The following is a 16533-nucleotide window of genomic DNA, read 5'->3' as shown; positions in this document are numbered from 1 at the left end:
ACAGGTTTTTGTTGTTTGTTTGACTGCAGTATTTGTATATTTTATATGAGAAACATTGCACTAAATTAAAAAAAAATCAATTTACTGTGTGAAGTTAAAGTGACAAAGAGCTCTGGATGGCACAGGTTATAGTTGAGGTTGGTGTAAAGTATGTTTTTAAAGAAGTAATGTAAAGAATCTTTCATTTAAATACATTAAACCTTTCACTATCCAATGCCTTCCACAAGCTCCTTCACCAGACTTCTATTGTCTCTCACTTACACTGAGCATCCTACTGTGTAAAATCCACGTTGAAAAAGCAGAATATCTCTGCAACCTCCAGCATGAGGAGAAAAACCAGCCCAAGCCTGTTGTTTGTAATGCCAGAAATTGTTTTTTTTTATTTTCCAAGGCTTGAGCACAGGGCTGTGCTGCAACTGCAGTGACGCTCTTGGGCATGGCAGGGTGGGGTGGAGCAGGTGCTTACTGATACCTTCAGGCTACAGGTAAAGGTGCCTGTGTTTTCTTCAGCATTCACAGACCTGCACAGGTGGATTTTGTTTTAATAACCAGCTTGAGAGTGGGCACTGTTTGTCCTCTGGTTTTGGTGGCACACTTTAAAAAAAAAAAAAAAAGTAGATCTGTGAAAGAAAGGGAGACTTGTAAAATTCAAGCTAAACTTTTAAAGTTAAACCTGTGCATTTAAGGAACAGTTCAGATCTTCTCCTTGCTGCATCTTTCAGCTTCCTAGTTTTCAATAAAAAAGGCATGTTCAGAAGTTCAAAAATCAAATTTTGTCTTGACCCTACCAAACTAATTTTCTTCTGGAAGATTTTTTTTTCCCAACGTTTTCTGATTTTTAAATCTGTGAATTTTAGGTTAAGATTTGACATGGTTTTTGAGGAACTCTAGAGCAAGAAATTAAGTTAAACCTGGAATTTTGGATAGTGTTTGTTTTTATAGCTTGTAAAAACCAACAAGAAATGTAATGCTGGACCCTCTCTTTTGATCATGCACACACTTGTGTCAGGAGCACTTTTTATTCAGCATTTCAACCAGTGAGAGCACAAAACTTGACCAGATGCCCCCTAGATCAGTATTTCCTTTGATGAATTTGTGTTTCTGATAACCAGCGCTGCACACTTCACCTTGTTTCCCCAGTGCCCACTGTTGTTTCCTTCCTTTCCTGTGTCTCCAGACTTTGCAGTCTCTCAGAGCAGTGCTGTGGAGTGGAGGAAAAGGAGCCAGAGAGGTGTGAGAGCTCCAGTTGCCCTGGCCAGCAGACCCTGGAGCATCACCACAGTCCCTGACAAACCATTGGGGGCTGTGCCCAGCGTTTGGGACATTAAACTGCAAAAATACATTTTTTCTTTCACAGAGACAATCCAAATGTGAGGAGCTGCTGGAGAGGCCTCCTTCTCCCTTTTCCTTCCCTGCACAGAGGTGGGAGTGTGCTTACAGCTGTTGGAAGGAGCTGGAGTGCTCACTTGCACTGAGGGAAACGTGCTGCAGCTTCACAAAATTGCCTTTGGCGCCTGCTTGAGTGTTCCTGTAGAACCAGCAAATTCCATTTTTCTCATCAGTTGATGCAGCAATTTTCAAAACAAGCTAGGCAGCATTTTTAAATACTTTCATTGCTGTTTCTTTAGGAACTGGGAAATGTCCAGCAATCCATCCTTCCATCTCTGCTGTATCGTTGTTCCAGGATGGGAATTGCACTGTCTCCCTTGTAGTGTTTATGCTCCTATTACTCAGATCTCACCCATCTCTATATCTTGATTTTCTTTAGCAGCTTAAGATGAATTTAAACAGCCTTTTAACACTTCTCCAGTCATGGTATCTGTATTTTTGTTTAAAGCAGAAGTACAGAGTGATGAACAGCACATGGAAGTTTTAATTATTTTGTGATTATATCCACTCAAGGATGTCCAGGCATGGATTGCTAATGAAATACAGCTCAGTGATCCCATTTCTTGTTAATGGGATCACCTTCTGACAGTATTTTCTAAGGAAAATGATGAATATGATAAATTTGATACAAGAAAGAAAACTGAAATTGTTTGGGGTTTTTTAGAGGTTGTTGTTTCTGCAGACATTAGTCATTTAATAAGTTGTGCCATCTAGAGAGAGATGCATTCAGATTTCCTATCAGGGTGTGCAGATACCAAATAAAAGCCCTCTGGGGAGCCCTGCATTCCGATTTCTTGAACTGTGACAGTGTGTTTCTAGAATGGTGTCAAAGAATTATCCTTATAGTAGAAAAATGTTACTGACTCCTGAATGTAGAGGCTGAACAAGGGGGGATGGATTTAAACTAAAAGAGAGTAGGTTTATGTCAGATATCAGGAAGAAATTCTTCCCTGTGAGGGTGGTGAGACCTCTGGATCCTGGGAAGTGTCCAAGGCCAGGTTGGACAGGGCTTGGAGCCACCTGGGACAGAGAAAAGTGTCCCTGCCCATGGTGGGGATGGAACAAGATGTTCTTGAAGGTCCTAACTCGCATTGTGTGGCTATTTTGTGCTGTAACAGTGGTCCCTGTGATGCTGAAGGCGCTGACGTACGACGAGAAGAGGGGGGCGTGCAGCGTGGGCTCCAACGTGCGCGACGCGGCGTGCTACGTCTGCTGGGCCTTCGCGCGCGCCTACGAGCCCGCCGAGCTGCTGCCCTTCATCAGCCACATCTCCAGGTGAGCACCTCTTTTCTGACCCACAGGGGGGCTAACTGAGAGGTGTTTTAAAAACTTTCATTGCCTTTTCAGTCTCATGAGAAGGGTGAGACAATGCAGGTGTTATAATTCGCGCCATCACAATCAGAAGCCAATTATTTCCTATTACAAAGCTGCAAAATATTTTAGAAAGTATTAATGCTCCACAAGGCTTTACTTAAAAATCTTTGTAGCTATAGTGCCATTCCATTTCTAAATCAACTCTTGAAGGTAGAATTGCCACTCCAAAGAGAAATGGTGGAAAAAAAAATTCAAATAAAGTATGACACACAGTTTCACCTATTGTGTCAGCAAGCTGATAATTACATACGGCTTTTTTTTAAATCTAGCCTTAGGTGTGTCACTGTTTTACTTAAAGAAGAGTCATACTTCTAGCCACAAGCAAATTGTTGCTACCCTTCAAAAATGCAACACTCAGCATCTTGAAACAAAATGTATAATAATATCCATTGTGAGCTGAATTACACAGCAAAAACGTCTGCCTGGATAAGAATATACACACTGCTAGAGAAAAATAGTAAACACCTTCCAAAACTGTGATGAGTGAGTGCAGTCCTGAGCTGCTGGCTTTGATTACAGCTGGGAATTGCACAAGGTTTATCCTGCACTGTGTTCAGCTGCTGGAAGCACATGGGCCCCACTTAGGTACCAAAACACATCAACTGGGTCCTGCCCTGCGTGCCCTTAACAGCAGTTATTGATTAAAGCAGAGGGTGATTTGCAGGGGATTCTTTTTTTCATTTTCTTGTATCATTTTGTAATTGAAAGACATTGTTTTTTCAGCAGTCAAGGAACATAAATATTTCACTTTGGACCAGTGAAAAATCACTTTAAACTGCATCAAGTCAGATTGATTTTTCAATTAAATTTATGAGTGCTTTAAAATAAATCCTTCTCTCCATATTCACTGTCAGCTGATTCTTCCCTGATTTTTTATGAATGTTCTCTTCAGTGATGAAATTGGCAGAATACTGAAGTTGTAAACTTAGATTGCTGTAGATCATAGATCAGTCTCCTTCCTGACCTTGCCACTCTTTTAAGAAAAAAAAAAAAGAAAGAAAAAAGAGAACACTTACTGGAAATACATGCCTGAGAGTATTTCTAAGAGCACTTGCTTGTATTTTTCCATGTCATTTTTTTCCCAGTCCATATTTCAACAATATACCCTTGCTCATCTGCTTAATGGTTTGTTAAAGTCTAGTTAAACTGGTTTCTAAAACCTTGCCTCATCTATTCAAACTATAGGACCACAGAAAGAAAATTTTTGGCAATGTAGATGAAACTTCACTTCTTCTGCAGGACTGTGTTGCTCTATTTTTGAGATGCACACACTGCAGTTGCTGTTCAAGCACATCCTTATAAAAGCACTACTTGACTGAGCTTTGTTTCTCTCCCAGTCTCTACATGCAGCCTCTCTTTTTCAGCTTACCTGTGAGGAAAGTGAAACAGAATTTAATGACTTGGAAATGTGGGTAATTTGATTCCTGCCCCCTTGGGTGTGGAAGTTGCTGTCTGTGAAGTGGCAGGTGCACAGCAAGGAGCTGAACTGTTTTGTTTAAAACCTAAACAAAAAATAAAAAGGAAAACATACTTGCACTCTGTGATACAATTAGGGTGATTAAATGGTTGCTGGCTATCTGAGCTCTGGAGCTGTGCAGGTTCCTTTGCCTGTCGTGGGTGCTTTGGGGTGTCAGGAGCTGGGATCTGTTGAGAACTTGTGAGAAACGGATTTGTAAAGAATTCTCAAAACCTGATAGAAAGCTCACACAAGTCTTGTACATCTTTATCCAAGCACTGAAATAAGGTGTGCTGACTAAGGAGGCCATGGAATAGAAATGACATTGTTGAGAGATTGAACCAGAAACAAGTTTCAACAAGTTTCAAAATATGACCTTGCAAAAAGATCAGATATTTGAGAGAATTAGGCTGGTGGAGGAGGGTCAGGAGCTGGGATCTGATGGGAGCTGGGATCTGTCTCCGTGCAGCACAGCACGCTGTGGGTGCAGGGCACCAGGGCAGGCAGCCTGGGCTCCCCAGGGTGCTGCCTGGCTTTGGGAGGGGGGAGCAGGCAGGTGTGGCTGAGGATGGATGATGGAGCTTGCTCCAGGGCAGGATTGTCCTGCAGAGCTGGGGAAATCTGAAGCATTGCTTTGAGCTATGTCTTGTACTGTGATGAAATATGGGGATGGCTTTCTGCTGTTATGTACCTGCAGAGGAGAGCTGGGTGCTGAAGGCACTTGGGTAAAGGGACCTCTATCACAGACCCTCTCCTTTCCCCTTCCTTCTTTTCCCTTTCCTGCCCCCTGTCCTTTCCCTTCTTCTTTTCACAGGATTTGTAACTCCTGTTCTAAACATTTTTCTTGTTGCTCTTTTCCACATGTGTATTTCTTACACTTTGACCATTTAACTTCAAATTTTTGGATTGGAGTAACTCCCTGAACAGTGTAGGAGGGTGGGTGGTGAACAGGATGTGTGAGAGCTCTGTGTGAGCTGGGTTAGAGGGACTGCAAAAGTAGCAGTGTGGAAATGGGAATGGGCACAGCATTTCTCCTTCTAGATAAACAGGAGGAATTAAATCTGAGTCATCTGCAGTGTGGCTGGAGCAGGCCCTTGTGCTTGCTCCTTCCCTGTGTGGTTCCTGCAGTGGTGTAACACAGCTCCATGGGGTAAAGGGAACAGGGGAACTGCTCTGGTCTCAAACATTAAACAAACCCTGAGTCTGAATGTGTTTCAGCACGCAGCTCCCTGTGCAGCCCTCCCAGGTGGGCACTGGCGTGACTGGAGAGGTGCAGAGGGGCTGTTTGCAGCAGCAGTGCTCAGCAGACCCAAGTGACACCTCCTTTTCTTGCTTGGCTTGCTCAAACCCACTTTGCTTGTGGTGTTTCTGTGCCTTTCCCTTTCTTTTCCAGCAGGGAGGGGAGTTTGCTGTCCTGTTACCACTTCACCCTGTTTAAGGCTCAGGAAGGAAATTTTGGTTTTGTACCAAATAGGCAAGGCGTTTGAGAGTTTATTTTTCTCCTCCCACAGCTTCAGGGTGGCACACTGGGATTGATGGTAGCAGATTCCCCGGGATAGCAGTAGGATCAACTTCTTGTGGCTAGTGGAGACTGGAAGTGCCTGCTGCAGAGGGTGAAGGGAATTCAGGTTTATTGCCTGGTACACCTGGTGCTTGTGCTTATTTCTGTGTTCTGATGTCTCTCACCTGACCCACCTCTGCTCCCTGGTTCTTCCCACTTTGTCAGGGAAGGGAATGAGATCCACATAGGCTGGGGAGTACCACTGACATGCTTGAAGTGCTTCTAACTTTCCCTGAAGCCATTAGGTGAGTCCTTGGGAGGAAGGGATAATGAGGAAAGGGAGAATTATTAGGTGACTGATAAAATTGCAACTTATTAAAGTCTGTGTTTATTGTGCATTTAATTGCTGTCGTGCTTGCAGGCTCCATATCCCTCAAGGAGCCAGGAAAGGTGTTCCATGGGGACTGGAGGGTTTAAAGGAGCCAGGAAAGGAGTTCCATAGGGACTGGAGGGTTTAAAGGAGCCAGGAAAGGAGTTCCATGGGGTTTGGAGGGTGTAAAGGAGCCAGGGAAGGTGTTCCATGGGGTTTGGAGGGTGCAAAGGAGCCAGGAAAGGAGTTCCATGGGGTTTGGAGGGTGCAAAGCCATCCTCTGCTCCTCCTGGCAGCAGGCAGGTGTGGTGCACTTGGGACAAGTCAAGACATGATCCTTTGAGCAGCTTAAAAAAATATCCCACTTGGTTTGACATCAACAGTTTCTTTATGTTAGGAAATCCTGGTGCAGTATCACATAAACTCCCACGACAAGGCAGACAGGTGAAGACACCTTAGAGGGGTTCCACCCTCTGCACTAAGCCTGGCTTTGTGGAGGATGTGCCTGCACTTCCAAGTGGGAATTAGCCTGAAAAGAGCATTTGTGGAGTTGGAGAAGTTAGAATGCTTCGTTAAAAGGATTAACATGGAACAGTGACTGCAGTATGGTTTGGGAATGTAACGGGGCACTGATAGAATCCCTGGGGTTTTCATTTTGCTGCACACAGTGTTTGCAGCACTCAGCACAGACAATCTGTTGCTTTGCTGGCTTCACTTACACAGCTTTGTCTTAAGGTAACAGAAGAGGAAGAAAAAATGGAAAAGTACAATGTGATTATAAGATAAGCTTTTGTTTGATGCAGTGAGGGCAGCACTCAGGATTCTGAGCTTCTTGATGTGATGAGGGTTCTTTTTTTTGGGGGTTTCCCCCCCTCCCCTTCAAAAAAGATCAATATTGAAATACTGCATAACTGACAAATTAATGTTCTAGATTCTAGTCTGTATAACCAGAAATGTCAGGCAGAAGTTTGCTTCTTTTTGGTTTCAAGGATAATTTTCCTCCAATTCCTTTAGTCTTGAAAGTTCTCTAATTAAAACATTTATGGGAGCTAGTCATATCATTAAAACTATATACTTAAGTGTCCTTTTAAAATAATTTTTAAGTCTCTCTGTGTGCCAGAGCATTAGCAAGCATGAGATGAGGAGTGTGTACCTGACCCAGCAGTTTTTCAGCAGTGAGCCATGTGTGCTGCTTCCTGATGGAATGCTTCCTGAACATCTGCTCTTCCAGGCTCTGTTGTTTGGATGATCTCCTCTTTCCTCTTGTCTTTGTGGCAGAGAGGGGTATTGCTCCTGCAGGTAGCTGTAAGAAAGCATTAACTGTCTTTAGAACACTTTATTGGGGTTTGTTTTCATTTCATTCTAACTTTCTGGCTCCTGTTTTCCCTAATGGAGATAAACTGAAATTACAGAGGCCAAGCTGACTGTGCATTTCAGAGAATTGGAACAACACAGTATTCATCACTGTAGGGAACTGATAGCCACTACCCAGGGAAGTTTGATATTATCAGTGTAATTAATATCCTTATGCTGAAGCAAAGCTATCTTGAATTTACTTTTCAGCCAGTATTTATTTCCGGTTTTGCCTGGAGTCAATAAATCATGTAATGAAGAGTTTCAGGGTTTGAAAGGAATAATTTTCTGCTTAAATGATTCTCCTGAAGTGATGTTTATTTGTTGCTGAAGTTAATTGAATGCTGGAGGTGGATTTCTAAAGCTGCAGACTGTGTGTCCTGGGATATGTTCCCTGTCCTGTGTTGTGTAGCACATTTTTGAACAGCAGTTCTTTTAAGGCACAAGAATTACCTCGTGCAGGGTCACCACACTTGATGCATGAAGAAATTGTTTTGTATAATCATCCTTCTGTCTTTACAGGTCACCCTAAAAAAACTGCTTTGCAGTTCATCTTGCAGATTACTTTTGCATGTTGTTTGATTTTTGTGCCTTGCAGGATGTGACTGTTCTCGTGGAGATAACTGCAGCTTTCCATTGCTTCACTTTGTGTTGTGTTTACTCCTTACACAAGACTTGCTGTACATTTGGCTATTGAGAAACTGTATTTCCAAGTTTTCATTTAAAATAGCACTGAGTCTCACGTTTGATGTGATTATGTCCAGGTTTTAAACCCCTGTTTATTTATTCCATAAATTCTTTGATACAGTGGGGTGGCTGTTGTGCTGTGGGAAGTCCACAGCAAACTAGAGAAACAAGAAAGCAGAAGGTTACTTCAACTCAGATTTTAGTTCAGCCTTGTATTTCTAAATAATAAGCTCCTTGGAGGACGTGCTGCCTGTTCTGCTTAGAAGGCTAAATGTTGAAATGATGGCATTGCACATTTCTTTTCATATATTTGCTACTAATGCTCAATGTTTTATTTCCTCAGTGCATTGATTATTGCTGCAGTATTTGATCGTGATGTTAATTGCAGAAGAGCTGCTTCTGTAAGTTGCCACATCCAACTTTCATCTCTCTGTTATTTTTTATTTGCTTTCATTTGATAATCTGTAGACTTAACTACGTAGAACTACAGTAGGGAAGCATAATATTATGTTGGGAGCAAAAAAATTGTTTTTTTAAATCCTTAGAAGTTTCTTGTGAATTTAGATGTTAAATTATATAATCCACATCTTGATTTATGACCGTAGTTAACAGTCTGCTGTATAGCTGTCATGATGATCAAGATAAAGTATCTATGAAAGGATTATTTAGCATTTTTTAGTCCCAAGATCACAGACCAAAGGGCCCTACACACTACACAGATATTGGCTCTTTTGTACATTTCCAAGCTGGGGAGTTTTGGAGGTTACACTTTCCTGATTGTGAATCAGCTGTTACTCTTTAATTATGGTAAATTTAAAATTTCCAGGATAATCTCTCTCCTTCAAACATATTTTTAGTTGTTATATAAAACTCTCTCTGTAGGACTGGGAATTTAAGAGTGGCAAATCCATTGGTCAGATACAGTTAGGCAGTGAATAGAACTGACACCAAAGTGTAATCTGTGGAAACTTTCTATAGAAAATATTTATGCTGTTGAGGTTTAAGAGAAGTTAACTGATGGAGAATTACACATTTCCATAGGTACAGAATTTGAGAAGAAAGAATGGACATCTTATCTATGAGAATTTAAGTCTGTGTGTTGCAGAGATTGAACTTGCTTTCTTTAAAAAAAAATGTGAATTGTATCTTTTAACTGAAAAAACAAATTATGTTATGTAAATGTAAAAAACTCCACTCTATAACTGTATGAACTCAAACCAAAGAGTGTCTGCCAAAGAGCCCGGTGTCTGTTCCTGGCAGTAAATGTCACTATGAATGTGTTTAAAAACAAAAAAGAAAAAAGATAATCTTTGCAATGTGCACATTACCAGGTGTGTCTGACTTTTCGACTGAAATTTTGAAAAGTGCTGTGTTTAGAACATCAGCAGGGTTTCTCAGGGATACCTGGCTAGCATCCTTACTTCTCGTAGCCACACCTGTGCTGGTGTTGAAGCTGCTGAATGAAGCTGCAGTGTAATTGCTGGGGAAGTGAGTCAGTGCTTGAGCAAGCCCAGCTCAGCTCCTGGTCTGAAGGTGCTCAGAGCAGGGCAAGCCAAGCTCTGCAGATTGCTGAGCAGTGCTAGAACCCTTCCCTTGCTGTGCAAATAACAAATACCAGCAATGCTACTTCCCCCAGGCTTCAACTCCTACGTTTTAGAAACCAGAATTTGCCATTCTTGGCAAAATTAAGTCCCTTTATTCAAATCAATTCCTTAAAAGAATTTAGTTTCCTGAGAGCTGTACGAAACATTAGGGAGCATAGGTGGTGGAAAGTGAATTATTTGTGTGATCCCTAGGAATTGTCCTCAGAATACAGACACCAAGGAGAAATCTTTATAACACAATTGCCACTACAAATGTGCTGCTTGCCTTTGGTGGCTTGATTTAATTGTCCTGTGTGATCATCACTGTGTTTCTACACTTAAACTGATAGTTTGACCATGAGCTGTGTGCTAAACCAGCCAGACTCAAGCTGAGAGCTTAGGCAGCCTGACTATCTGTATTTCTAATTACAAACCCCAGCACATTTCTTCTCACTTTCCTCTTCTGCAGTAGCCCAGGCTCCTGAGCTGTCTGCAAGTCAGCTACCTCCAATCTCATTAATTTTTTCACTACTACTTTCTAAATCGGAGCTGGTCAAGATTTGGAATAGCTGTTTGATAGGCATTTATAAAATTACTAAAGCCTTTTCTCTTATTTTAGAAAGGCAAATATTTTGTGTTTATTAGCCATTATTACAATTTTGAAGAAAAATACCTGGAAGTGCTAAATATTTCCAATCATTACTACAGTTAAACACATATTTAAATAAACAACAGGTTTTGCTAGATTTTCCATCTCTTACAATATGCAATATATTATAATGCAGAGCACCAATAAAATAAAATGGTGAATAGAGACATTTTGAACCCTGAGGTTAGAGAGAATAGAACAAGACTCTGCTTTTGAAGCTCCACAAGCATTCTGGGCTGGCTTGTGCAACTCTTTCATGAATAATCAGTATAAGGAATAATCAGATGAATAAGTGATGTTGAATTGGACTGTATTCAGCTCTGACATCTCAAAGAGAGGCTTTTTTTTCTCTTGTTTGACTGATAGTATTTAAAATGCCTAGTTTTAAACAAAATATTTTTAGAGAACGTTGTGATAATTTTTTTAAGTTTTTGTGAGAGAGTGTTCAGGTTGGTCACCTTGGTTCTGATCTCATGGAATCTTTAAATTAGTATCTTTATATCCAGTTTTTCCATCTCCAGAAGGGGATTGTATAAAAACTGAAAAATTACTCTCACAAAACACTTGAAGAATCCAGCATCTCTTAGGAATTTGGCATCTTTAAGGAATTCCAGGGCTTTACAGATTTTGTATCATTTAGGCACTTGTCTGAGCAGCACATATTTAAATGACACTGTAATGCAGTGGTTGAACTATGAAATCCCTTGGATATGATAAGAGAATGTCGTCCTCACTGAAATATGCCTGTGCTGAGTAAAAAAGAGTTTCAGTAGCATAAAATATAGAATCATCTCAGTGGGAAAAGAGCTTTAAGATTATCAAGTCCAACTGTTAACCCAGTCTACCACTAACCTGGATACACCAAAGTTACCAGAAAACATGTTCTGCATCCCAAATATACCTTTTTTTTATGGAATGGGCTAAAAGATGATCACCTAACTGCCATCTTTCCACCAAGGGGGAGCTCAGAGCTGCACAAATAACAGCTTAAGGAGATCTGCTTGATCTCCAGGGGGTGCATAGCATAAAACACAGCCTATGCCTGCAGTAATACATTGAGGGTAGTGTGGCAAGCCCATTTCTCTCCCTCTCAGGATTTTTCATAGAGGTGCACAGAGAGAAATGAAAGAGAAAACAATTTCTATTTCTGCTCCTTGTTTTTCCTATGTGGAATGTGTTTGGAGAATTGTTTACCTGGAGTGAGTGCTTGGTTGGATTCTGGTGAGGATTGTTTGAGCCTGATGGCCAATCCAACCCACCTGAGGCTGGGCTCTCAGAGAGGGTCACAAGTTGTGTTAGAGTCAGAGAAAGTAGCATGTAGTTTTAGTATCCTCCTTTTATATAGTATATGAATGTATTTTAGCATAGTTGTAATAAAGAAATAATTCAGCCTTCTGACTTGAGTCAGATATCATCATTTCTTCCCATTGGGTTCGCCTTCATTTACAATAGGGTAGCATAAACCAGGACCTAAAGCTGGTAGGAGAAAGAAATGAATGCTGCAGAGTGCCAGGCACCCTGTCCTGGAGTGAGGAGAGGAGGGGAAAAGGCCTGTGGCAGCAGCTGGGCTGCAGCAGCAGCAGCAAGGAGCAGCCCTGGGGCAGCGCTGCAGCCGCAGGGCACCGCTGCAGCCGCAGCTCCTGCCCCATCCCGGCTGGATGTGCTGCCCAGGGGCAGTGCTGGCAGCAGGTGGGCTGCCAGGCTGTGCTGCATGCCCTGAGCTGCCAGCAGCAGCTGCAGCTGCCCGGGCAGGTGTGCAGGGGCTGCAGGCAGGAGCCTGAACCGGCAGCAGCAGTGCAGGAGGCTCCGGCTCCATCCCGGCTGGCGTCAGAGTGTGATCCTCCTCGGGGAGCCAGCTGAACCTGTTGTTGTCACAGGTAGATTACCACAGGGCTGCTGGAGCTGTGGGGGAAATACAGAAGCTCTGGTTGTCCAAATTCTTGTGGTGTTTCAGCAAACATTGGAAATTCTCCCCCGTCCATTAAATATCAGTTAACGAGTGTTGTCCGTCACTGGAAAGCTGTGTGTGCAGAGAGAGAGGCAGTTCCATGGAGAAGTGTCCAGATAACAATGATCTCCCCTCTCTTAAGAGTTAAAATTTACAGCAGCTTTTATTAGTGCTTAGGATTTTATGGCCTTTAAAGGGATAAAAATAATGGGCTTTTTTTGTGAGAGAGAGAAAATTCAAATAGGGAATTAAGCAGGTTTTCTTCTGTATGCCATACAAGTAGGTAGATTAACTTCCTGGTTGTTTTCATTGCATTTTTGCAAGATTTTGAGCTTATTTAGTGCAAAATACAAGAGAGATACATGGATTTTGTCTTCAAATTTTACAAGCCCAGTGTTTCAGTGGGCTTTCAGACACGTACCCTGCAGATAAATATTTAAGTCTCAATGGTTTTTGCCCAAAGTTTTCATTGACAAGGAATTAAACTTTTCCCACTCTTAGCAAGTGATGTTGAAGTCAGACAAGAGTGAGTTGCCTGTGTTACTGTTGTCTACAGGCACTGACTTTCCATCCTAGGGCCGAGCCTGGTGTCACTGCTCCCAAGCACTTGTGTGGGTGGGACAAGTTTAATAAACCTGAATTCTCAAACTGCTGCCAGGCAACGTAGGGCTCCAGGAGCAGAGAACGTGGAGATGCAGAAACAGAAAAGCCCCGCAGGCTTGTTCTACTGACAGAGTTTACTTTATTTAAAACAGAAAAGCCATGGGTCATTTATATTGTTGTGTGTTTTGAATTCATCATCTGGTGTTTATCAAAAAGCAAACCTGACTCGTTTTGGTGTGTTTGTTCTCTGTTCCTCAGGCTGCCTTCCAGGAGAATGTTGGGAGACAGGTATGGTGACTTCCCTGCATCTTCATTCATTTGTGCCTCCAAGGTTACTGTAAGCATGGAGTACCTAAAATCAAAATTAGACACCGTGGCTTTGGAAAAATTGAGTGAAAGAATGTCACAAAATAATTGTTTTCATTATGAGCAGCAAGTTCTTGTGGAATGTTTTTCTGAGGTGTGAGTTTTATTTTAGTATTCCAGTTTGGGAAGAAAATGAGCTTACTGGTAATTTTCAGTTTTGCTTCAGAAGAGCAAAACCAGCATTTGAGCTGCTCGTTGTACACCCTGGAAACTACAGTGCTTTTAAAGCAGGAAAAGTGCAGGTTTTTTATTTGGGGATTTTTTTTTTTTCTTCCCATTGATTTTCTAGTTTTCAATAGAATCGGACCAGCTGAAGTGGACTGTGCTATCACTGCTGTAGTTGGTGGTTCCACAGAAAACAAGGCTTCAGAGTCTTCAACTCAATTTTTGGGCTTGTCTCCTGTACCATCTAGATATTTTGAGAAGTCTGGTACTTATGGAGGTATCCAAGTCCTATTGTGGTAGGTTCCTGTGTAACTTAGCAACATTTAAGTAGTTTAAATCCTCAAGACAACTTTGATTTTCAGACTTGGAGGAGAAGCAAATAGGGTAAAGCCTTGGATTTACTGGCTTCTCACCAGGAATTAATAAAGCTGAATATACAGCTAAGAGAGAGAGAAAGTGTGGGGAGGAATGGTTCAGTCAGTGTGTTCTGTGAACAGAGCAGGCCATGTGAGCATGGTTAAAGCAATTTTGTTATCAATAAGCTGCTCTTTCAGGGATCTTAGTTAAAATGCTGACAGCATTCCTGAAAATCTCTGTATTCTGAGCCAGAATTTTATTCCTTTAGTACTCGGGCTGTTAAACAATCTCTTCATGTTCAGTGTGTATTTCTGGACAGAAGGAAGTTTATAGCAGAGAAAGGGTGCAAGAAGACTGGGAAGAAGAGAGGAGGGATTTTTGGTGACCTGACCCAGCTGGGTCTGTGCTAAACAGAAGCCAGGGTGACTCCTCCTGGGTCTGCAGTTCCTGCCCTGGGGAGGTTGGGCATCACACAGCAGCCCAGCCTGATTGCACCGTGTTAGGTGCAAAGTAAATAACACTTTAGCCTGACTTAGCTCCAGGGGAGAGAGGGCTCCTGGCTGCTGCAGGTTTAGAAGTGCTCCCATCTAGCAAAATATCCGTGTTTTTTTTAAATTTCTGAATCAGAGGAGTACAGTCCATGCTAGTCAACAGCCAGAAAGGTTCCTTACAGACTCTGCTTTGACCCACAACTCACATGTGTCATCACATGATGATGATTTCAGCCTCTGTCTTGGCACATCAGCAGTGAAGCAGTGACTTTTCATGGCATGGAGGACCTGTCAGGCTCCAGCTGGTTCCTGCAGAAGGTCAGAAGGCACCATTCCTTGGTGCCTAGGAAAATGGAGTCCACAGGGTGTTGAAAGAGACACCCTTTCTCTGAATTGAAAGGAGGGGAGACATATTCTCCACCTGAGGTAGTAATGCTGATCTTAAATAGGTGCAGAAAAAGGTTGTCCTCACTAGTTCCCTGGTTCCTGCCTCCTTCAGCTTTGTAATTCCACATGTCCCAAATCCAGAGCTTGCTGATGGCCACAGAAGAAGCCACTGTAAGAATGCCACTTACACTGTGTGTCAGGGGAAGCTTTGAAAAATCTGAAGGATTTTTTTGAGCATAAATAATGAGAAATGCTCGTACCTCTAATAACACCAGCTTCTATAATTGAGAAGTTTGAAGTGTTCTGAGGGAACAGGAGCTGTTGGGTGTTCCTGGCTGTGACCTCTGTGTTCCTGAAGTCAGGAATGATGCTGTCTCACTGACAGGCTGGGTGGCACCGTGCCCTATGTGAGATAGCATCCAACTGGCACGCTCACAGCTGGGGAACAAACAGCAAGGTCCAGCTGGCAGCTAGAACTCAAATTGTTGGCTGAGATTTCCCTCATGGAGTGTGCATCTTTATATCTGCCATGGTGTGTCTTGCTCTTTGGCCTTACATCATACTGAGGTGTTTCTCATGTACATTTTTGACCCTAATCAGGGTTTCATGGGGCTTTTGGACAGAGCACTCATTTTACCTTTGAGTTATCAAGACTTGCAGGCTTGGATAAGCCATAAATTCTCTCTCTGTGCTTGGTCCAGTCAGATTTCAGGCCTTGTTTTTTGGGAGCCCTGGAATTCTGCTTCCCAGAGCAGGACCTTGGCAGCAGCTGGCAGCTCCCTCTGCTTCCAGGATTAACTGCTTCAGTGATTCTCTCTGATGGAGAGACACTTCCCACTAGTTTTGCATGGCTGGATCCTAATGTGGAAGGGATGAGTGAGCTGTAAACAAACCTGCATCACATCCCAAACCTGTACTTCCAGGGAGCCTCATTGTTTTAATACCCTCTGAGTGTCCCTTTTGGAAGTGAGTGGAGCCAGTGTCAGTTGGCTCTTCTCCATTTGTTTTTCATCGTGGCTCATGGCTGCTCTGCTGCCTCTGCTGATGCTCTGTTCAAGCAGCCAGAGCCAATAAAATTCTGAATATCTGAATTGGATCGCTTGCATACAGAAATGCAGATTTCTAAGTGGAAATATCAGAAAGATAATTTATTTTCTAGAAATGGACTGGTTTGAGAAGTGATTGCAGAAGTGGGGTCCTTCAGTAGGATTCAGTGTTTCAGGCTTTGCTGGGAACCAGTGTTCATTTTAAAAACAAACCAACCCCATTTTTTAGTTCATTAGTGAGTCATAAAATAGAAGTGTAAGTAGAAATTCCCATGTACTCTACATGTGATGCACCTTTTGGTGGCTAAATCTCTAATTCTATATTTCATTAAGCTCACCTTGTGCCTTCACATAAACTAGAAACTTGTTTATGTTTATCTAAATCCTTCTAAATCATCTTCTGGGTATATACATAGTCATGCATTAGCCAAATACATATTTTGGTATGACTGGGAGGTGTGAAGGGAGCTGTTGCATAGGTTACTGCCTCCTGCCATTTGCTTGTTTATCACTGACTCACAAGCAGAGTGACGTATTTTGCTGTTTATATATTCAATATCCTTTATGTCTCTAGTACAAGTGATTTTACTATAAATTAAATTGTATTTTTTCAGTGCTTGGGAGAGTAGCAGGAGATTTGTTTTCAATCATGTTGCCTTTTTTGAACGCATTATACATTTTAAAGCAATATTTTGTTTGTAGGGCACTTTCCCCCATGGCATTGACATTCTGACTGCAGCTGATTATTTTGCTGTTGGTAACAGAGTTAACTGTTACTTGACTATAAGGTAAGTTTCCAATTATTAAT

General features: G+C 42.1%; 1 protein-coding gene across 1 annotated transcript in view; it reads left to right on the top strand.

Moving 5' to 3' along the window:
* The window catches only part of TBCD (tubulin folding cofactor D), a 109901-nt gene that overhangs the window by 42864 nt on the left and 50504 nt on the right, over positions 1 to 16533 (top strand). The window contains exons 15-18 of the mRNA XM_032751706.3: positions 2508 to 2664; positions 8474 to 8531; positions 13172 to 13201; positions 16428 to 16513. Coding sequence (XP_032607597.2) covers positions 2508 to 2664; positions 8474 to 8531; positions 13172 to 13201; positions 16428 to 16513 — 331 coding nt within the window. The remainder of the gene's footprint in view (positions 1 to 2507; positions 2665 to 8473; positions 8532 to 13171; positions 13202 to 16427; positions 16514 to 16533) is intronic.

Source organism: Taeniopygia guttata, chromosome 18 (assembly GCF_048771995.1).
Source record: "Taeniopygia guttata chromosome 18, bTaeGut7.mat, whole genome shotgun sequence".
NCBI lineage: Eukaryota > Metazoa > Chordata > Aves > Passeriformes > Estrildidae > Taeniopygia > Taeniopygia guttata.
The sequence above is the reverse complement of the archived record's forward strand: the minus strand, read 5'-3'. Positions and strand labels throughout refer to the sequence as shown.